Here is a 21,907-nt window from a genome sequence, read left to right as displayed (position 1 = left end):
ACCTTAAAAAGAGCATAAAGGACCTTCTATTGGCCAGCGATGAGGGTTGACATCACTAAATTTATTCGAGAATGCGAGGTATGTCAAAGAAATAAACCAGAACACATTCCATCTCATGGACTACTACAGCCTATAGCTATACCAGATCATTTCTGGGAGGTAATTTTGATGGATTTCATCGAGGGCCTTCCTAAATCTCAAGGTAAAAGTGTCATTTTGGTAGTTGTTGACAAGCTAACCAAATATAGTCACTTAATGGCTCTTTCTCACCCTTATAGTGCACAATCAGTGGCCCAAGAAATAATGAATTCGGTTGTTAAACTACACGGTGTCCCCAAGGCCATAATTTCTGATCGTGACCCAGTATTTGTTAGTCTGTTCTGGAAGGAGATATTCAAAGCTATGGGTACCAGCTTAAGGCTAAGTTCTGCATTCCACCCGCAGACAGATGGTCAGACGGAACGTGTTAATCAATGTATTGAGATATATCTCCGTTGTATAACTTGAGAGAGACCTATAAATTGGGCAAACTGGCTGCACCTCGCGGAATGGTGGTATAATACCAACCACCATAGTGCATTGGGAATGGTGGTATAATACCAACAATTGATCAAAGAAAATATGATCAAGGCACAGGAGAGGACGAAATAGTACGCTGATAAAGGGACGAACAGATAGAGAATTTCAGGTTGGAGATGAAGTGTTCTTAAAGTTGCAGCCATATATGCAACACTCCCTTATCCACAGAAGAAACCATAAGCTTTCTGCAAAATTCTTCGGGCCTTATCCAGTAATTAAGAGGGTGGGCAAGGTCGCCTATAAATTAGCCTTACTTGATGGAGCTAAACTGCACATTATGTTCCACATTTCTCAACTAAAGAAGAGGATGGGTACAAGGTCAATACTGCAAACCTCTCTACCAGGTATGGATGAAGATGGTACCATAGCTCCTCAACCAGTAGCTGTGTTAAATAGAAAGCTGATCAAGAGGGGAAACCAGCCAGTGATGATGGTACATGTGCAATGGGGAAATGGCACGGTGTATGAAGCCACATGGGAGAAATGGGATCAATTTATCAAGAAATATCCAAACTTTCATCCTTGAGGACAATGATGTTAAAAAGAAGTTGGCATTGTTACAATTAGTAGTGGTTTTTATTCTAAGTTCGAAAAGGGCGGGAACTTATATGTAAACAACGTTGTCGTATGCAATAATAGGGCATAGTCGTTGCTTTGTTTGTACTAGGATATTGGCAACAATCATAACAACCACTAGGATCAGGAAAGCTGCATGTATTGCCCTGTTTAGCTGGCCACCAACTCTTGTTTTTATTATTCTGGAAAACAAATCAATTCTTGCATCTTTTACATTTCTTGTCTCTTCTTAAAAAATCATAAAAGTAGATCTAGCTCATTTCATGTTCTGTTTGTAACAGTGCCATTTCGATGTATACCTCCACGGTTTTTTGTTGTGCACCGGATATAGAGGTATGATTGCTTTTGACCTCCACAAGGAACTGTTTCATTGTCAACTTGAGCTCCCTGCAGCTATTGATTGCAAGCCTTTCGAAGCTACCATCACCGACTTCAACGACTCAATTGCTATCTTTACTTCCAATGATGAGAAGTTTAAGTTGTGGACAATAGATGATAAAGAATGTCTCCGTGGGGGTGAAGTTATGACATCGTGGACTATGATGCTAGGTATTGATTTAGGTCAGCCTGTACAGTTTGTTATTGGCTACTTCAACCATGGTGATCTCTTACTAGTAAGTAAAGAAGGTGCCTTGCTGTCATATAACTTTGACAAGAAAGAGACTGGAGAGGTGCAAGCTTGTTTTAATCACCGTACACGGAGAGCCTTATTTCCGTTCAAGGATCCGAACTGGTCTGGAATGATTCTGAAGATGATGATTCTGATCAGGATGAGTTCCACTAAATTTTCAATAATACTCATAGTATCACAAGACAAGAGTATTCTTTTCTGTATCCAAATCACGTGGACAATAATGTAACGTGGCTTATCATATGGTGACATATTTAAAAAATTATATATTTGGAATAAATGTCAATAACATTACCGTATCTTCTGCTTCAGGATATCAGTAGATTAGGATCCATATATTGTTCTTTTGTGTAGATATTGTGTTGCTTCAATACTTCAGGATGATTCCTCATCCTCCGTCGTTTCCAATTATAATGCTGCTAACTACATTTTATAAATCAGCAAACTGAGACATAGAGAACAAGAAGAATTTATGCACATGTTGGTGCATTTCTTCTTACAGGCTGATCAAGACGCTCTCAGAAGGGGTGCTTGGAGTGAGGGGGCACTTGTGATATCGCATGATAGCCCATAACAATTCAGGCCCAAGTGAAGAGGCTCAGTGTAATAACCCCAATTTTTGAGAAATTTTGAAACCCTTATGAATAGTGTTTTTGCTGAACGAGAAAACTTTTCATGCCACGCTATGTAGGGGTTCTGTTATTGATCTTATGGGATATTATTAGTACTCTATGAAGTATATAAGTGTATGTAAAGATCGTCAGAATCCAATTCCGAACACTATGGTTTTTCCCGGAAATCCACTAGATACGGAAAGAATTGAGAAAAAGGTAACAGGATAAAAGGATTTAAATTAAAGGATTATAGGAGAGGATCATAAAAGGAATACAATATATTGAGAAAGGTTAAGGGAACCTAAGTAATAAGATCCCGGGTATGATCCCTCAAACGATAAACAAGAACGAAAGATAAGCGAACCGTAAAACAAATAAGTGACCAAGAGACAAGCTTGTACAAGAAGCCAGGGACTGTGACATCATCAAACCACAAGGTGTGGACAAGTGGGAGCATTATGACATGTGCAAGGTGACATAAGCATGACATGGGAAGGAAGGAGGTGTGGTGGCTTTGTAACCACACAAATTCAAGGACAAGAAGGTAATTGACTAAAACAAGCACAAAAACCAAGCAACCAAGCCAAGTAAAATCATTTTCATCAAAAATCAAAAGCAACCAAGGCTTTGTTCTTCATTGCTCACGGCTTTTCACTATTCAAAAGGCAAGAGAAATTCAAAATCCAAGATCCAAGCTTCCTAAATTGGTAAGATAATTCCCTAATCATCTTCATGCTTAGTTAGGACTATATCATGAGTTTAAGCCATTAATTCCTTCTCAATCTTCTTCATTTAATCAAAGAAGAAGACAATGAATAGTGTTTTCAAGTTTTTAACTTGAACTTTTCTTGGTTTTCTTGAAGATCCAAGCATTCTTAAGACTTCTCCAAGCTTCTTAAGGCTTCCTAGCTCCACCCACCACTTCAAGGAAGGTATACCATCTCCAAACCCTAGATTCCTATATATTATAAGATGATTTTGATTAGTGGGTTGATATTGTAGCTTGTTGTTATGATTTAGAGTTTGGGATTTGGAATGGTAGTGAAATGGAATGGTAATTGTTGTGGTTTTGATTTAAAGGAACTTAAGTATGATTAAAGTTAAGTTTAAGCATAAGTATGAATGATTAAATTGAATTGGTTGGGGTTGTTATGATGTGATAAGGATGGATGTTGGTTGTATGATTGATTTGGGGTTGATTTGTGGTTGGTATTGAATGGTTTAAAATTTGGGAAATCGCGTAAACATAGCCGTCGTAACGTCCGATTTTCTTTGGACTGTTTTTGTGCATAGCATTAGGACCCGAGAACCCCCTGCTAGATTATGACCACTGCCATGATTAGATAGCTCATGTTACGAGCTTCGTTTTGATATGTAGTTCGTTCGATTCCGATGCACGGTTTAGGAGAAACGACCGTTTCAAGTAACGGCGTTTCGCGAACGAAACTTTTTCCCTCGCCTTACTTTGAAACATAGATTAAAGACCAAAAAGGGTTAATTAATGTATGAAACATTTATGGTAAGTGTGTTAGGCAGTTGGTAAGACACTCACGAAGGAATCGCTTTAAAACTCGTAAAGGTTAAATTATTAAAAATGGTGGAGCCGAGGGTACCCGAGTGACTTAAGCGAATCAGTGAGCGCAAAACGAGCGTTAGAGTCTAAGTTAGTTAAAGTATAGATTTACAAGTGACTTTGGTTTAATTCCAACTTACTTGTTGCTTATAGGTTACCAGACTCGTCCCGAGCCATTCGTAACCCCAGTCGCTCAGGCAAGTTTTCTACCCGTTATACTGTTGTTGTGATGTAAATATATGTATATGCATTATCTTGTGATATTGCATGATTGTTATTAGCAAATTTTGCGATATATTGGAGCATGCTAATATGGTATATATGCATGTCTGTTTCGTAATCTGGTTATCTATCTGTTGATTTCAATGCTTATAGTTGCATAATACCTATGCTAGAAATAAGCAAGTAGTTGCGTATACCCTTAGTATAGGGGATAAAAGGTGAACATATTTCTAAACCGGGAGTCGATGTTCCCGAGTATATATATATATATATATATATATATATATATATATATTTATATATATATATATGGATATAGTTTTTAAAACTATTAATCGAATAAGGTTTATTCGATAACTTTAACTTTATTTTATTATTGAATATTATTTCAAATATTATTCGAAGGCGTATGACTCCTTTACATTATTTATTGAATATTATTTGAATATTCATTTGAGGATGTATGACTCCTTTATTTTATTTAATGAATATTATTTATAATATTCATTCGAGGTATTATGACTCAGCTTATTTTATTTATTGAATATTATTTGAATATTCATTTGAGGATCTATGACTCCGATTATTTGCTGAGATATATTCTTTAATTTATTAAAGAATAAGGTGTCGATAATCAAACTTATTTTTGATTATTCAAATAAAGATATTACTTTCGTATAAGTATATCTTTGATTATTTGCTATTCATTTCAAGTATAAGTTTTAATACTTCTACTTCAATTATTTTATAAAGATTATTTTTATGGGAATATAATTTAAATAATAATATTCAGACATTTTCTAAATATTCTGGGGACTGATTTACTTCATTAAATCAGTTTTACTCCAAACACTCTTTAAAGTGTTTTCGAGTCTTTAAAATGATTTTCAAAAGTTAGAGCGGATCCCAAAACTATTTTTATATTTAAGATCTTCCTTTTAAAAAGGGGATTTAAATACTCGCTCAAAACCTGGGGGATCCGGCTCGGTGGTGTGTTTTATATTCGCAACAAGGTTGCTGTCTTGGTAAAAGAGTTTTTGATTACTTACCCAATATTCGGGAAGTAAAATTCTTGGAACAAGTTAATCCATTAACAGGCATCGCCTGGGAAATATCGGTGAGTTTTCCTTTCCAACTAGGTACGACTTCTTGGTGGAGCCGTATCAACAAGTTTCTACTTGGGGAAAGGGGGAAACGAGCTTTACGTTTCAGAGTCATGGATTTCATCTGAACTAGGAGTGGCGTAAGTGGTCGAGTAGCGCCGGCCCAGCCTTATTATATTGGCCCAAATGGCCTGGAAGTTCCGCTAAGGCGGTCCATTCCTTAGGAGTTCAGTGTTCGGTTGACAAGTAAATCCGACAGGTTCTCCTCTACATGTAGAAAATGGTGGGGTTGTACTACTACGACTGATCATCGTAAGTGGTCTTCCTGGCGCGGTAAACTCCCGTAATGAGTTCATCATCCAATTGGATATTTCTGCAACACTACCCAAAGCACTTCGATAGAAAGGCTACGGTTGGGCGATTGTTGAGTGTTGGCAGGGTCAAGTTTTCAAAATAATGTTTGCATCAAATGAAGTATCTCATAACTTCATTTTATTTTGATGATATTTTAAAGGTTGAATCTATTCAAGTATTATCTTGTAGTCTCGTCTATGTGATGAACTTTGGAAACTAATTATAACTTGAATGGTGGTAGTTCAAGTAGTATTTGGAAAAGATATAAGTATATTGGAGTATTTTGTAACTTCATCTTTTAAACTTATATCTAGTAAATGATTATCTTATGCATGACAAAGATTTTCAGAAAAACGTTGAAACAAGATTAGATATATGAGATCACCTTGCAACGATATTTTTATACAGTTATACACTGGAATTCTGTGTGTATTATGCATGGAAGAGGACTTCCAATATTTTGAAAAGTATATATGTATATATATATATACTGAATATTTTGCGACTTCATCGCATTAAGATATCAACTTGGTTCATTTCTTTTGACCAAGACTTTCATGAGTATTATGAGTAGGCTCATATATTGTAAATCATTATACATATTATTTTGGTGGGCTTGCTGCTCACCCTTGCTTTATTTCTTCATCACACAACAACAGTTAGGAAAGATGGCCAGACTCCAGCAGACCCAGCGCAAGCGCGTGGGAAGCGTCCCGCGTCTTCCCGTTGATGTTGTAGCTGCTATAGCTGCAGAGGTAGATCTATTGTAGATCAGACCATCTACTTTTGAGAATCAATTATGTATAATTATAACTTGTGGCAGATAATGGCAATTAACTGTAAATTTATCAAGTAATTATTTTGGGTTGTAATAACTTTTAAATTGTGGATTCAAAGACTTGTACTTATTTAAATTTCATCTTTGAGACTATAACGGGTTGTGGTGTGTGTTAGTGTGGGGTCACAGCATAAGGTTATTATTATTAATTAAGTGAAGTGATATTGTGGAAAGAAAGACCGTGACGACCCGGATCCTCGACCCCGGATCTGGGGGTGTTACACTCAGGGCCCAAATACAAGACCCCAGGACACGTGGCGACATCACCACCGTCCAGGTCCCAGAGATCCAGAACAATCCTACGGTCCGGATCTGGCAGTACTCTGACGGATTCAGCGTTGACCTTGAGGAGCCCTAGACACGTGGCAGCATCGCCACTGTCCAGGTATCCGGGATCCAAGACGTTCCTACGGTCCGGATATGGTAGTACTCTGACGCATCCCAGGCGTCCAGATGCCCTACAGTCCAAAAGGCCAACCTACGGTCCAGATGAAAAGGGACAAACCCCTAAACCCTAGTAGGAGGCCTATAAAAGGTAGAACAGAAGGAAGGTTACAGGTTACAATCTTACATACTCTCTCCCTCACCTATACTTACATGCACACACGTACTCCTCACAAACATATTCGCATAATCCCAACTTTGCCCTTCTTCTCATTAAAAACCCTTTCTCATTCTCACGCCGGAGGCGCCGCGGGGACGCCACCCCCCTCCGGTTCTGTTTTGTAGGTTCCCACCCTGCAGCTACACCGCACACCGTTGCCGTCGCAGTCCAAAAGGAGTTTGAGTCAGGGCCCAGCAAGGAGAAGGCCCCGGGGTGATCGGGGATTATCATTGGCGCTAGAAGGAGGGGCGAACCTCCGACCAATGGTGCTCGTATCCGCAACCCCACCGCCCAGAAACTTGAAACACCATCTCCCAGTAAGAACGCTACTGCCCATCTTTTAGATTTGTTCTTACGAGTTTTATTATTGTAAGTTCATAGCACTTTTAAATAACCATGACTACGAGAAAAAGCAAAGCAGCAGTGTCCGCCTCTTTCCTTCCGCCTCCTCCCCAACCCAGGGATGGAGACATGGAGGACCTGGACGAAGGGCTCCCCATAACCCAGACTCCCTCTCAAAATCTCCAACCAGGAGACCAGAGAATAGTTATTGAAAAAGCTGCCCACAAACACACAGGGGTCACCACAAATCCATGGGGAAGCATGACCCCGGAACAGATACAGGCGGCAATGGACTTGTGGAAGGAAAAGCAGAACGCCGAACCTGAGACCCGCCCAGGGGATCAGCGAGAGCGGTCCGGAGAATCTCGGGGATCCGTCTTCGACCGGATTGCAAAGAATTTAAAGAAGCCACCAGAGGATGCCAGAGATCAAGTAAGAAGTGCTGCCCTCCGTGAGGGAATCCGGAAAGAAGAAGAGGCTAAAGCCCAGGAATCTATAGAAAGGAGAGTCCGGGAGGAGGAGGCCAAGCTAAAGAAAAAGGCCCATTGGATTCATGTTTCCTCAGACTCAGAGCCAGAGAAGGAGTCCAAGCAAGAACAAATGGTCCGGGCCCTTCGAGACCTTAAAAGGAAAGGGAGGGCGACATGGAAGTAGGGGCAGCAGCAACCCCATTCACAAAGAATCTGGAATCCACCCCCAGAGAGTCAGGGCTGAAGCACTTCAATTTTGACTCTTTTGACGGACTGGCTGACCCTGAGGAGCATCTGAACTATTTTGAGCAAATATCCAATATTTATGATTACAGCGACCTGACTAGATGCCGATTCTTCGCATCAACGTTGAAGGGAGGCGCTCAGAAATGGTTCAGCCGCATACCATCCCGGAGTGTGGACTCCTGGAAAGACTTCCGCGAGATATTTTTAAAAAGATTCAGGGCCAACCGGATGAACGATCTGCAGATGTGTCATCTGGAAACAATCCAACAAAGAAGCAAGGAGCCCCTTCCGGAATTCATAAAAAGATTCCAGGAAGCGGTCAACCAACTCTCCAACTTGGAAGAAAAGGAGGCAGTAAACATCTTTCGAAGAAACTTGCACCCGATATCTTGTGAAGGCTATGTTAAAGACCTGATTCATAGGGAGCCCCAAAGCCTGGCGTCAGCATATGCGTTGGCATCAAAGTTCATAAAGGAAAACGATTTTCTCAAATCAATAAAGATGAACAGAAGAATACATGATGATGACGAGTCTCCGGAGCGATGCTTGTCGTCCTGAAGAGACAAAAGGTACAAACTCGACAGGCAAGCAAACTACATTCAGCAGTCCCGGGGAACCCCACCCCGGGATACATACACCGAATCAAGAAAGAGTGAAAGGAAACCCAAGACAAAGAAGGAACCCAAGCCGGAACCGGAGTGGACACCCCTCAACAGGCCCCGGGCCGACATTTTACGCGAAGTCAAGGGCAAACCGTTCTACTATCCGCCAAAACCCTTGCTGGCGCCTCCCGAAAACAGGGCCCGTGACAAGCATTGTGGCTATCACGAGGATCATGGCCATACCACTGAAAACTGTTTCTCCCTCAAGATGTTCATAGAAGACCAAATCAAGAAAGGAAACATGAATCAATATCTTCAAAGGGGGTCAAATGACAAAGACAGAGCCCCGGGAAGAGGCAAAAATGTGGTGAATGTTGTTTTTGGAGGCACAGCCTCTCCACCTCGGAGCCCGGATCAGGACAATGATGTGATGATGATCCAGGCTCTGGAGGACGAGCCGATCAGCTTCTCTTACTCGGATTACGAGGACCTCGATCCGGACCACAACTTGGCATTAGTGGTGACCCTTGACGTCGCAAACAACGAGGTAAAAAGAATTTTAGTTGACAATGGTTCATCTGCTAATATTGTATTCGAGCACACACTTAACAGGATTGAGCTTGGACACCTCAGAATGGACCCCTGTCTTGAAGACCCTTTGTACGGATTCGGGAACACCATGATTCCAATCTGGGGTATCATTTATCTTCCCATCATCTTTGGAACCGCACCCCGAAAGGTCTCTCATATGATGAAATTCTATGTGATAAGCGCAACCTCCTCATACAACATGATCCTTGGTAGGCCCACTATCACCAAGCTCAAGGCGGTCCCCTCAACTATTCACTTAAAACTCAAGTTCCCCACACCGGGAGGCATTGGAGAACTGAAAGGAGACAGGGAAATGGCAGGTAAATGCTATGGTCAAGCACTCGTCATGGCAGAAACGGAACCGGAAAACCGGAAGAAGATAATGTCCCTACCCAAGGGACAAAGCAGAAAGAAGCATCGAGAACACCTTAGTAAAAGGGCCCGTTTGGATGTGAACATGATCGAAGATTCCGGATACAACGTAACCAACGCTGATGCCCAGATTCAAAAATTTGTAGAGAGCAAGGAGAAGACGAAGGTAGAACCTGCCCAACAGACAATCGAGGTAGATTTGGAACCCGGGAACCCCACCCGAAAAATCAAAATCGGAAAAGGCCTGGAAACCACATTCCAAAAGGAGCTCATTGATCTACTAAAAGAATACGCTGACGTATTCACCTGGTCCCCGGAAGACATGCCGGGGATCGATGAATATGTGGCCATGCACAGTCTAGATGTAGATCCAAAGCAAAAACCAATCAAACAAAAGCGAAGGAACTTCGCCCCGGAGAGACAACAGGCAATCGACCAAGAAGTCGAAAAGTTGTTAGAGGCAGACATAATCTGTGAAATTAAGTATCCGGATTGGCTAGCAAACGTTGTGCTGGTCAAGAAACCCAATGGCAAATGGTGAATGTGCGTGGATTATACAAACCTCAATTCAGCGTGTCCTAAAGACTCTTACCCCCTGCCCAACATTGACCAGCTGATAGACGCGACTTCGGGCCATGTTTTGTTAAGTTTTATGGATGCCTTCTCGGGATACAACCAGGTCAAGATGAATCCGGCAGACATCGCGAAGACGGCATTCATCACACATCGGGCTGTCTACGCTTTTGTCATGATGCCGTTTGGGTTAATCAACGCCGGAGCAACATACCAAAAAATGATGAATACCATCTTCAAAGAGCAGCTGGGCAGGAACATGGAATCTTATGTTGATGATATGATCGCTAAGTCGGTCACAATCTCATAGCACATCCAGGACCTTAGGGAGTGTTTCGACAACTTAAGGAAGTACAACATGAAGCTGAACCCGGAGAAATGCGCGGGGTCCCTTCCGGGAAGTTTTTGGGTTTTCTGGTCAGTGAAAGAGGAATAGAAGCCAACCCGGAGAAGATCAAAGCTATAATGGAAATGACAGTTTCCCGAACTCAAAAAGACATCCAAAAGCTCTCAGGATGCCTAGCAGCACTTCGGAGATTTATCCCAAAGCTGGCAGAAAAATGCCTACCGTTCTTCGAGCTGTTAAAAGGAGCCCAGAACAAAAAGCTAATCGAATGGACCCCGAACTGTCAAACAACGTTTGAGGAAGTAAAGCGGCATCAAATGAACCCGCCTATTTTATCAAAAGCAAAGCCCGGGGAGCCCCTTTATCTCTACATCGCAGCCGGGGAAAGAGCGGTATCCTCCGCACTCATCCGGGAGGAAAATGGGACGCAGACCCCGGTATACTATGCAAGCCAAGTCCTGAAAGATGCTGAAACCCGGTACCCAAACTTGGAAAAATTCGCACTGGCCCTCGTGCACTCGAGCAGAAAGCTAAGACAATACTTCCAAGGCCGGGAAATCAGGGTAATCACTAATCAACCACTTCGTAAAATCATCCACAAGCCGGACGCCTCCGAGAGGTTAGTCAATTGGGCAATCGAGTTGAGCCAGTTCAATATCAAATTTATCCCGAGGACAACCATAAAAGCCCAGGCGTTGGCCGAGTTTGTCATGGAATGCACTTTTCCAGAAACCTCTGAGACGCCTGAAACCAGATCCAAAGGAGAAAAAGAGTCTAACAACCGGGATCTTTGGACATTACACGTTGATGGCTCGGCTATAGCCGAAAGGTCCGGAGCCGGCCTGATCCTCTCCAGCCCGGATGGATTCGCAATCCAGCAGGCTATTACCTTCGCCTTCAAAGCAACAAACAACCAGGCTGAATATGAAGCCCTACTCTCCGGACTCTGGTTAGCTAAATCCCTTGGAGTAAGGAATTTAACAATTTACAGCGATTCTCAGATTGTGGTAAGACAAACCAATGGTGAATATATCGCAAAAGACCCTAAATTGGCCCGATATCAAGAAATGGTTAGAGCAATCCTGGAAACCATCCCGGACTCAACCATCTTGCAGATAAACAGAGAAGAAAATGCGAAAGCAGACGAACTGTCCAAGCTCGTCTAGAATACCTCGGATTTAAGCAGCTCGGTTTACTTCGAGGAACTCGGAGCCCCCAGCACCGATCGACATGAAGTATTATACGTTAGTAGCCCGGAGAACTGGATGACGCCTTACATAACCTACCTCAAGGACGGTACCCTTCCGGAAGATCAGAACAAAACCCGGTACCTCAAATATAAGGCTGCACGCTTCTTTTTAGAAGACAATCAGTTATACCGGAGAACCTTCTCTGCACTAACTCTAAAGTGCGTTGATCCGGAGGAAGCGGATTACTGTCTCCGGGAGGTTCATGAGGGGATCTGTGGGGATCATCTAGCCGCTAAAGCTCTAGCCTACAAGGTCATCAGACAAGGCTATTATTGGCCAACAATCCATGCTGATTCAGTCGCCTATGACAAGAAATGCAGCAAGTGCCAGAAGTTCAGCAACGTACCAAAACAAGGTTCAAGCCTCCCTGGGTCCGTTCTCTCCCCGATCCCATTCGCTGTCTGGGGAATTGACATCATGGGCCCTTTCCCTCGACAAAAGGGGATCTCCGTTACGTTCTGGTAGCAATAGATTATATGACTAAGTGGGCGGAGGCCAAAGCTATGAGAACCATTAATCAACAAGACTGCATCAAGTTTGTGGACATGACTGTAATGAGGTTTGGGATCCCGACGGTTTTAATCTCGGATAACGGCCCACAGTTTGTGGGGTCGGATTTTGAAACCTACCTCAAAGAGCTCGGGATTAGACACAAAAAAGCATATGTTGCCCATCCACAAGGGAATGGACAAGTTGAAGTCACAAACAGAACTATACTCCGAGGCCTGGAAAAGAGACTGGAAGACTCTAAAAAGAGCTGGTCGGATGAACTCCCGAAGGTTCTATGGTCATACAGAACTACCTCCCGGACAGGAACCGGAGAGACTCCATTCAAGCTTGCCTACGGTACCGAAGCCCGGTTATCGGTAGTGACCGGATCCCCGTCACATAGAGTGACCAACTTTGATGAGGTCTCCAACATAGAAGGCCTCAGAACCAACCTCGAACTCCTAGACGAAGTAAGAGATCGGGCCGTAGAAAAAATGGAAAGCTACAAGGAAAAAACAAAGCTTTACTTTGCGAAAAAAGCTAGGATACGGGAGTATGTGGCGGGAGATCTAGTGCTCGGGACACTGAAGCCTCGGACCCAACTAACCAGGGAAAACTGCAGCCGAACTGGGAAGGCCCTTATATAGTCAAAGAAGTGATCCGTCCGGGAACTTACAAGCTGAGCTACCTCAGCGGAACCGAGGTCCCCAATACCTGGCATGGAACCCGCCTAAGGAAATTCTACCAATAAGGAACAGGTGCACACCCTGGAAACACATCTACATCTATATTATGATATTTTGATGTAAGCATTGTCCTCATTCACCCCAGAATGTAATTTTTGCTCTCAATATGAATGAAAAACTCTACTTTAAGCGTTCCATAGCTTGAACCAATTTCATTACGTTGTTCCTTTATTTGCTATCAAATTTAAACAAATGCAGCCCATGTATACTCAAAGATTTTATAAAAAGGGTATAGAAATTTTACCCCACCCCAGGGAGAAAATTCTATCAAATTGAAAATTACCCCTACCCGGGGTCCTATAAAAGCTCAGCCCATGAGTATTCATAAAATCTTGATAAGTCAAAAAATTTTACCCCATCCCGGGGTCCGCAAAAACGCAGCCCATGTGTAATAAAGCTTCTATCAAATTGAAAATTACCCCATCCCGGGGTCCGCAAAACACATCCCATGTGTATTTATAAAATATTTTTCTATCAAGTTGAAAATTACCCCTACCCGGGGTCCTATAAAAGCTCAGCCCATGAGTATTCATAAAATCTTGATAAGTCAAAAATTTTTACCCCATCCCGGGGTCCGCAAAAACGCAGCCCATGTGTAATAAAGCTTCTATCAAATTGAAAATTACCCCATCCCGGGGTCCGCAAAACACATCCCATGTGTATTTATAAAATATTTTTCTATCAAGTTGAAAATTACCCCTACCCCGGGTCCTATAAAAGCTCAGCCCATGAGTATTCATAAAATGTTGGTAAGTTAAAAAATTTTACCCCATCCCGGGGACCGCTAAAAACACAGCCCATGTGTCCGCTAAAACACAGCCCATATGTCCAAGTCAGAAGTTCTAAACATGCAAACCAATATGAAGGAAACGAAGCATAATAACATTAAACTACCCCGGGGAAACACACCCCGGGGGGGCAAATCGAGATTCAAATTACAATCAAGTCTAAAAAGCCAAAAGGCTTAGTTCGGAACGACTTAGGCTAAAAACAAGAAAATAGAAATTACATGCCAAAACATGGCAGAGTCTTCAAGCTTCAAACGGCAGAGTCGGCGGGAGGAGAAGGAGGCTGCTCTGGATTAACCTCTGGTACGGGAGGCTGTTCAGCAAGTGGCGACCCGGAGAAGGAGGGAACATTGCTGGACGTCCCAACACCGGACTCCATTGCCCGGACAGCTTCCTTTTCCTACTCCAGCCGGGTCTCCTCTTCTATATACTTCTCCAAGAAGACGTCTATTGTACCATGAGGCTCTTCGCTGAGATACTTCGAAGCAACATTCCAGCAGATCTGGATCTTCTCCAGCGCTTTGTCATTCAGCTCTTCGAAGTACGCGGGAGTGCCCCGGAACCCTGCCAGAACCTCCTCGGGAGTGGGTCGGGCGGCAAGATCATCCTTCAACTTCTGATTTTCAGCCCTCATCTCCCGGACAGAAGCCTCAGCCCGGTCCTGCCTCTCCCGGATCTCGTCCAAAATCTTCTTATGAGCAGCAGCCTCCCTTGCACTCGCCTCCTTCAACTCCTGGATCTCCCGGGACAGCCGCTCGGATTCAGTCTTATAGACCTCGGCAGCATCAGCCTTCGCCTGAAGGCTTCGGGTTATGCAAACCAGTCCAGCAACCCGGGAGTTAGCCTGAAAACATTATAAGTCATGATTAGGTAACACAAATACAAGAACACAAGAAGAAGGCAAGTAAGAAAAAGGCTTACAGCAGTGATATCCTCCTGAAGCCCGACCATGAAGTCGTCGAGGGGCTCCTTCCTGTATTTCTTCCTCTCCGCCGTGCTGGCATAATTCTCAAACAACTCCCTCCGGCGAGTCTCCGGCGTGAAACTTGCAAGCAGGGCCTTCAAAGTTTCCGGAGTGTCCGGGGCCAGATCAACAGCAGCCTTCTTTGAAACCGGGCCCTCAGACACATCATCACCTTTGTCCCCGGAACTCGCGGGGGCGCCCTTCCTCTTTCGAGGTGCTGGAACTCTTATCACATCCCCCTGCTGCACGTCCTCGGCCCGGGGCTCGTTGATCACGATTGTTGTCCTCCCCGGGCGAGACGGCGCCGCCTTCCAGGCCGCATCATCACCCTCTCCAACCTTCTTCTTCCCAACATCCACGCTCGTCATTCCCCCAATCCTTCGCAGCTTGGCCGATAGATCTTTAAGTTGGGCAGACATATTGGGGGGATAAGGAATCAACTTCGGAATACCTGAAAAGGAAAACAACAAAATATCAGTCTCGGATACAAGCAATCAATAAAAGTTACGGTATCAAAATAAAACTAAGGCAATAGACTTACATCCGGCAGCATGCATGTTTTCATTGCTAGTGAAATAGTCCCGGGTCCACTGCGTCCCAAGTGCCCCACAGAAGGCATAAACCATCGCGAGAGCTGCTTGCCCTAGCCGCTGGACCGGAAACCTATCTGTTTTAATTTCAAGTTTATGGAGTGGCATGAACTCCAGATCCCCACCCCGGACAAAAATGAACTCCCGGTGCCATCCCTTAAGCGACGTCAACATACTAACCGGGAGAACCATCTTATCAGAGGGATACCCACAATCCTCTATCCTAAACATGAACTCGTAAATCGGCCGAGCGGTGGATCTCTTAATTTTAAAAATATGATGAAAAAGTTTGAAGGTGGGGAGGTAATTTTTGGCATGGCAGCAAGCTAAGAACCAGCTGATCCATTTCACCGAATTCGGGGCTAGCTGAGTAAAAGGATACCATAAACATCCCGGCATAGGGATTTGGTGAACTGATGTAATCCAAGGCGCATGCCCCGGAGATGCTCTAATGGAATACCAACCCATCCCCTCTCCGGTCGGTGGTATACCCTTTCATGCTCCTCAGGCCATCTCCACTGATATGTGTCATCAAGGTTAAAGGCAAGTCTAAGGGCGCCATCTACCTCGGCGTCCGTGTATTTCTCCTGGACCTCTTTATGAACTACCCCACACTCATACCTAGTCCCTGGGGCGGTGAAGAACTTCCTATTCATCTCATCCTCATTATAAGGCTCCCGGCCTCCCAAACCATCTGGGCCCCCATATGCCTCGGATAAATCTCTGTAATAAAAGCTCAGGGGCTTGGGGTTCACTCTGCACTGGACAAAGTATTCATCTACATCCTCCCATGACCCATCCAGATTCGATAAGGTACCCCCGGGACCTAATACTAGGGTCTGAGCTAAAACTTGTTGAGGCTGGTCAACCCGGGGAGGCATCTCTACTGAACTACAGCTAGAAGAGGAAGAGGGGTAGAAGGAGTTAAGTTCACCTAACCCGACAGGACGCTCGGGATACCGGTTCCTAAGAGTAGCAATACGTTTAAAACGGCTACCTGGCATATACTATACGTGTCTATATAAACGCACCCCGGAGTCAATGCCAAACCCGAACCCAACAACAAAACAAGACAAAAAACAGAAAAAGTTTAGAAACAAATCATGTACATATCTTACCCCAAAAACAAGATCTACAGCATATACATACATATACAACCAAAAAACATATATCAAGAACACACTCCGGGCTCTTCAACTTTTTACACTACTAAAAACCCACTTTTTCGCATAAAAAACTACCAAAATTCATGTTATTTACACAAATGAGACACAAAGCCATTGGAAAAGCTACGCAAAAACTACACTACAAAGATTCAAGGCCAAAGCATCAAGGCGGTCATGAAATACGAGCAAGAAATGCAAAGTGGCGAAGCAAAAACTCTCGCAAAATAACTACATTCATCGCAAAAACATAAGGAAAAAGTGAAAAAGGAAGCAAAAGAATCGAGATACTTACAAATGGGCAGGAGAAAGAAATGTGGCTTCAACAAGAAATGCTCCGAAAAATCTCTGAAAAATCTCTCTTGGCTCTCTCTGTGCAAGGGTTTGCGTAAAATAAAAATGGAGAGAAAAGGCAAGTATTTATAGAGGGTAGAGAGAAGAGATGAACGGTTTTGTGATTAAGGGAACCGTCGGGGCCACGTGGCACCCCCTGATTGGCGTCAATTTAATAACCGCAGCAGTTATTACCACTACTGCAATCATGTCACGGTGCGTCTTTTTAGGCAAATAAGGGGGGAAATAAAAAACTGTACATTCAAAAGATACGCATAAAAAGTGTATATCTCTGACCCCGGCTGGAATCCCAACAGCCGCCTGGCATCCCGGATTTGCAGCGACAGCTTTTCAGAGTCCAGTTAAATCAAATGTCAGGAGTGTACTTGCCCACCAAACCGTGCCCAAAATTCGAACTCAAAATCAAATGACTAACCAAGTCAACCCTGGAGTCTCATCCCCATTTGACCCCGGGGCTAGGGGCAATAAATCAAACAACCCCCAAAATTTTCCAAAGTATTTCAAGGACTCTCACCTTGAACTCAAGTCAAATGACTAACCAAGTCAACCCCGGAGTCTCATCCCCATGTGACCCCGGGCTTAGGGGGCAATGAATCAAACAACCCCCAAAATTTTCCAAAGTATTTCAAGGAATCTCACCTTGAACTCAAGTCAAATGACTAACCAAATCAACCCCGGAGTCTCATCCCCATGTGACCCCGGGGTTAGGGGGCAGCAAATCAAACAACCCCCAAAATTTTACAAAGGCGCCACAGCACAAAGGCAATTACTCTACTCCCCCATCCGGGTAAACCCGCATAAGGGAGTGGGGGGCAAATGATAGCCCATAACAATTCAGGCCCAAGTGAAGAGGCCCAGGGCCCAAATACAAGACCCCAGGACACGTGGCGACATCACCACCGTCCAGGTCCCAGAGATCCAGAACAATCCTACGGTCCGGATCTGGCAGTACTCTGACGGATTCAGCGTTGACCTTGAGGAGCCCAGGACACGTGGCAGCATCGCCACCGTCCAGGTATCCGGGATCCAAGACGTTCCTACGGTCCGGATGTGGTAGTACTCTGACGCATCCCAGGCGTCCAGATGCCCTACAGTCCAAAAGGCCAACCTACGGTCCAGATAAAAAGGGACAAACCCCTAAACTCTAGTAGGAGGCCTATAAAAGGTAGAACAGAAGGAAGGTTACAGGTTACAATCTTACATACTCTCTCCCTCACCTATACTTACATGCACACACGTACTCCTCACAAACATATTCGCATAATCCCAACTTTGCCCTTCTTCTCCTTAAAAACCCTTTCTCATTCTCACGCCGGAGGCGCCGCGGGGACGCCACCCCCCTCCGGTTCTGTTTTGTAGGTTCCCACCCTGCAGCTACACCGCACACCGTTGCCGTCGCAGTCCAAAAGGAGTTTGAGTCAGGGCCCAGCAAGGAGAAGGCCCCGGGGTGATCGGGGATTATCATCGCATGCTCAGAAATTGCTCTTAATTACTCTGAAATCTACTTCACAGAATAGGTGATGGCATCCCCTTCTTGTCTTCTGTTCTAAATTCAAAAGCTAGCATCAAGGCTTCAGAAATCATGTTACCAAATTCTTGTGTCAAAAAGTTACCCTTCTTGGCTTTTTATTGTGCGGATTTCCTGACAATGGCACTATACAAGAAGGATTCCTTATTCTTGTATGTTTGTTCCAAAGTTAAGGCTACACTTCGAACTATATAGGTTCAAAATACAGGACACTGCGCACAACAGGGAAACAACCAACATAGTCCTGACTTTTGTAATCCAATAGCATATGCTGTACGCGGAGTTCAGACCTGGGTATGACTCAATAGATGCAAGTTGTTCCTCATGGCCTTTATATTTGCCATGACCATCAAGTATGACTTCACGTAAGCAACTCATAAATTTTGAGTTTCACAATATTCAAGTAGTTGCGAGCTAGCACTGTGCCAAAAAACTACCACGCAATCATGCAAGTCCCAAAATCTAACCAGCGGAGAAAGCAAAGAAGTAACTGGAACTATCTCTTTGAGTACAGAGAAAAGGATGCAGCTAAAATCGTCAATACTTCTCTTCCTTGGTATTATCAATGATTTCCAAACGAATAATGCATTTGATTCGGAACTATGGTGAGCATGCTGGTATGGACTCATAGACAGAAAAAAAAAATCTTTTCTTGTAGCAGAGTATAGGGTATAGCATACATATAATGTCCAGATATTGGCTACGGAAAAGGTGAAGGTAATAGACCCGTGGGCTATGGCTATTATATTACCTTCATCTCAATTCTAAGCCCTCAACTAAATCAAAATGTGGCCTGTAACCTTCATCCTTCATTTGCTCACTTAATGCTTGTAAATTAACCCGTATTTGTTCAATTTTTGGGTGCAATTGATCTCCAACCAGAAAGACATGTGTATAATTTTTCAGCTCAATCCAGCTACACCCATGCACCTTGGTCACTCCTCGAAGTTTCATTATCTTTCTTACACGCTCCACATCTTCTCGCCTTTCCAGAACTTCATAAATACCCGACAATAACACATATGTAGATGATTCTCCTGAACCCAATTCTATCAGTTTCTCTCCTGCATAAGCCCCCAGTTCATAGTCACGGTAGTTCCGGCAAGCACTTAACAAAATCCGCCACAAATGTAGACCGTGATCAAAGGTTGTTGTCTCGATTAACTCTTTTGCTTCATAGAGCTTTCCTGCACGGGTCAATATATCAACCATGCATGCAAAATGCTCCACTCTCGGGGCAATATCATATTCATCAGACATCATTTTGAAATATAACCAACCTCTTTCTACCAAGCCCTGGTGACTACAAGCATTGAGAATGTGAACAAAAGTGATATTGTCGGGGTTTGTGTTCTCTTGTTGCATCTCTTGGAAAAGGTCGAGTGCTTCATGACCACGTCCATTTTGAGAAAAACCTGAAATCATTGAATTCCATGACACCACATCCTTATTAATCAACCTTCTGAAGACAAGGTTACCATCTTTCAGATTTCCACACTTTGCATACATCATCAACAGGGCATTTCCAATTGGAGCTTCCAGACCAAATCCAAATTTAATGGTATGGGCATGCAGTTGCTTTCCCTGCTCCAAACCGACAAGATTAGAACTAGCTTTTAGAACACGGGCCATAGTTAACTCATTTGGCGTAACGCCTTCTATTTGCATTTTACAGTACAGGTCAATAGCACATTCATTCTCCTCAGCTCGAATATACCCTCCAATCATGGAGGTCCATGAGACGATATCAGGTTCGTATAGACAATCAAACACCTTTCTAGCATCAACTATACAGCAACAATTAGCATACATGCCAACCAAAGTCGTCATTACATGGATTCTTGACTCAAACCCCGACTTCACAACATAACCATGAATTTGCTTTCCTAACTTTAATCCACAATTTTCACTACAAACATGCAGGACTGCAACAAGGGTCGATTCATTAAACTTCACCCCAAAAAATTGCATCTCGGAGAACAAACTCAAAGCATCTTCACAATCCCCTGATTGCGCAAACCCAGTGATCATTGCACTCCATGTAATAGAATTCTTGTCACTCACCAACTCAAACGCCATAAACGCATCTTTCAAGTTACCACATTTAACATACATTGTAACAACAGCATTCCCAACAGACGAAACAAACGAATACCCAAGCTTAATAACAAGACAATGTAGTTGTTTACCAACACAAATATCATCACTCGACGTCAAAGCACTAAGCACACTAGTAAAAACAAACTCATTAACACCTTCCACATTTTCCCACATTAACATCCTAAAAACCCCTAAAGCATCACACACAAGCCTCTCCATAGCATACCCCGAAATCATCGTAGCCCAAGTAACCGAATTCCTCTCAATCATTCTATCGAAAACCATACGAGCATTACAAACAAACCCCAACTTACAATACATATTAACCAAAGAACTCCCAACAAAAACATCATAACCATACCCAAATTTCACTGCAATCGAATGAACTTGCTGCCCAACAAACACATTCAACAAATTCACAGCAGCATTACACACACCAGGAAAAGTATGATCATCTGGGACTAACCCACATTGTGTTTGCAAAAGTTTGAACAAATTAATCACAAAGATTGAATTTTGAGCACAACCCAGTTGAGAATGAGCATTGATTAAAGTGTTGTATGAGACGATGTCTTTTTCTTGAATTTCTTGAAAAATAAGATTGGATTGAGGCAAGTGTTGGCACTTAGCATAAAAGTTGATGAGAGTGTTGGCAATGTAAGTTGATGAAGATTGGCCAGTTTTGATTATGTGGGCATGAAGTGTTTGGCCTTTTTTGAGGTTTTTGTGTTGAGTTAAGTGGAGAATTTGAGACAACAATGTTTGAGTGGGGAGTTTCATCAAGTTTTGGTCGTGGGGTTCTTGGAGATGTTGATTTCATGTCTGAAAACAAACTGTATCTATCTATCTATAAATGTAATCATATAGTGGTAGCAAAACTCTGTTGTAAAATTGTCGTTGAATCATCTCTTTTCATGTTGGAGAATTAATATTTTAAGTTAGCATTGCATCTCCGAAAACACTGGATTAATCAATGATATAATCTTTTTATTTGAATCGATTATTTTGTTAGATGGTACATGATTTTCTATTATTAAATTAATCTTTTTCCGGAAAAAAAAATTAGTAGTTTGTACTACTAATTCCAACCTTGGTCAAAAAATCAAAGAAGACTAAGCAAACTAAGTTGACCACTCAAGCTACCTCTGCATCCTCTCAAAAGGATGTAGTTGTAAAACAAGGAATTAAACACTCTAGAGGTATCCTCTTAACAGGGTGTGTCTATTGAACAAAGCATCCACCCTAATACACTTTGTAAAGAGTCTGTACCAACAATTGAGCAAATTCAAGTGTATGAAA

General features: G+C 43.0%; 4 protein-coding genes across 4 annotated transcripts; 2 read left to right on the top strand and 2 right to left on the bottom strand.

Moving 5' to 3' along the window:
- Positions 1–11,901: 11,901 nt before the first annotated feature.
- LOC141686335 (uncharacterized) lies at positions 11,902–12,351 on the top strand. The gene has a single exon (XM_074491379.1). It carries the CDS (start codon positions 11,902–11,904, stop codon positions 12,349–12,351), a length of 450 nt encoding a protein of 149 aa, XP_074347480.1.
- Positions 12,352–12,362: 11 nt separating this feature from the next.
- Positions 12,363–13,022, top strand: LOC141686327 (uncharacterized). The gene has a single exon (XM_074491370.1). It carries the CDS (start codon positions 12,363–12,365, stop codon positions 13,020–13,022), a length of 660 nt encoding a protein of 219 aa, XP_074347471.1.
- Positions 13,023–14,000: 978 nt separating this feature from the next.
- LOC141707089 (uncharacterized) lies at positions 14,001–15,936 on the bottom strand. Its single transcript, XM_074510074.1, has 3 exons — positions 15,415–15,936; positions 14,831–15,324; positions 14,001–14,753 (listed from the first exon to the last, which is right to left on the bottom strand). Exons 1-3 carry the CDS (start codon positions 15,929–15,931, stop codon positions 14,310–14,312), a joined length of 1,455 nt encoding a protein of 484 aa, XP_074366175.1. The 5' UTR covers positions 15,932–15,936; the 3' UTR covers positions 14,001–14,309.
- Positions 15,937–19,261: 3,325 nt separating this feature from the next.
- Positions 19,262–21,525, bottom strand: LOC141707088 (pentatricopeptide repeat-containing protein At2g33680-like). The gene has a single exon (XM_074510073.1). It carries the CDS (start codon positions 21,386–21,388, stop codon positions 19,262–19,264), a length of 2,127 nt encoding a protein of 708 aa, XP_074366174.1. The 5' UTR covers positions 21,389–21,525.
- Between the last annotated feature and the right edge of the window lie 382 nt (positions 21,526–21,907).

This window comes from Apium graveolens, chromosome 2 (assembly GCF_009905375.1).
Source record: "Apium graveolens cultivar Ventura chromosome 2, ASM990537v1, whole genome shotgun sequence".
Taxonomy (NCBI): Eukaryota; Viridiplantae; Streptophyta; class Magnoliopsida; order Apiales; family Apiaceae; genus Apium; species Apium graveolens.
Note: the sequence above shows the minus strand (reverse complement) of the source record. Positions and strands in the feature narration are given on the sequence as shown.

Coding starts and splice junctions, on each gene's coding strand:
- LOC141686335 (XM_074491379.1), top strand. CDS start 11,902: ATGACGCCTTACATAACCTACCTCAAGGACGGTACCCTTCCGGAAGAT.
- LOC141686327 (XM_074491370.1), top strand. CDS start 12,363: ATGACTAAGTGGGCGGAGGCCAAAGCTATGAGAACCATTAATCAACAA.
- LOC141707089 (XM_074510074.1), bottom strand. CDS start 15,931: ATGGGTTGGTATTCCATTAGAGCATCTCCGGGGCATGCGCCTTGGATT. Junction 15,325..15,414: donor AAACATGCATGCTGCCGGAT/GTAAGTCTATTG, acceptor TTTCCTTTTCAG/GTATTCCGAAGTTGATTCCT. Junction 14,754..14,830: donor TTCAGGAGGATATCACTGCT/GTAAGCCTTTTT, acceptor TAATGTTTTCAG/GCTAACTCCCGGGTTGCTGG.
- LOC141707088 (XM_074510073.1), bottom strand. CDS start 21,388: ATGAAACTCCCCACTCAAACATTGTTGTCTCAAATTCTCCACTTAACT.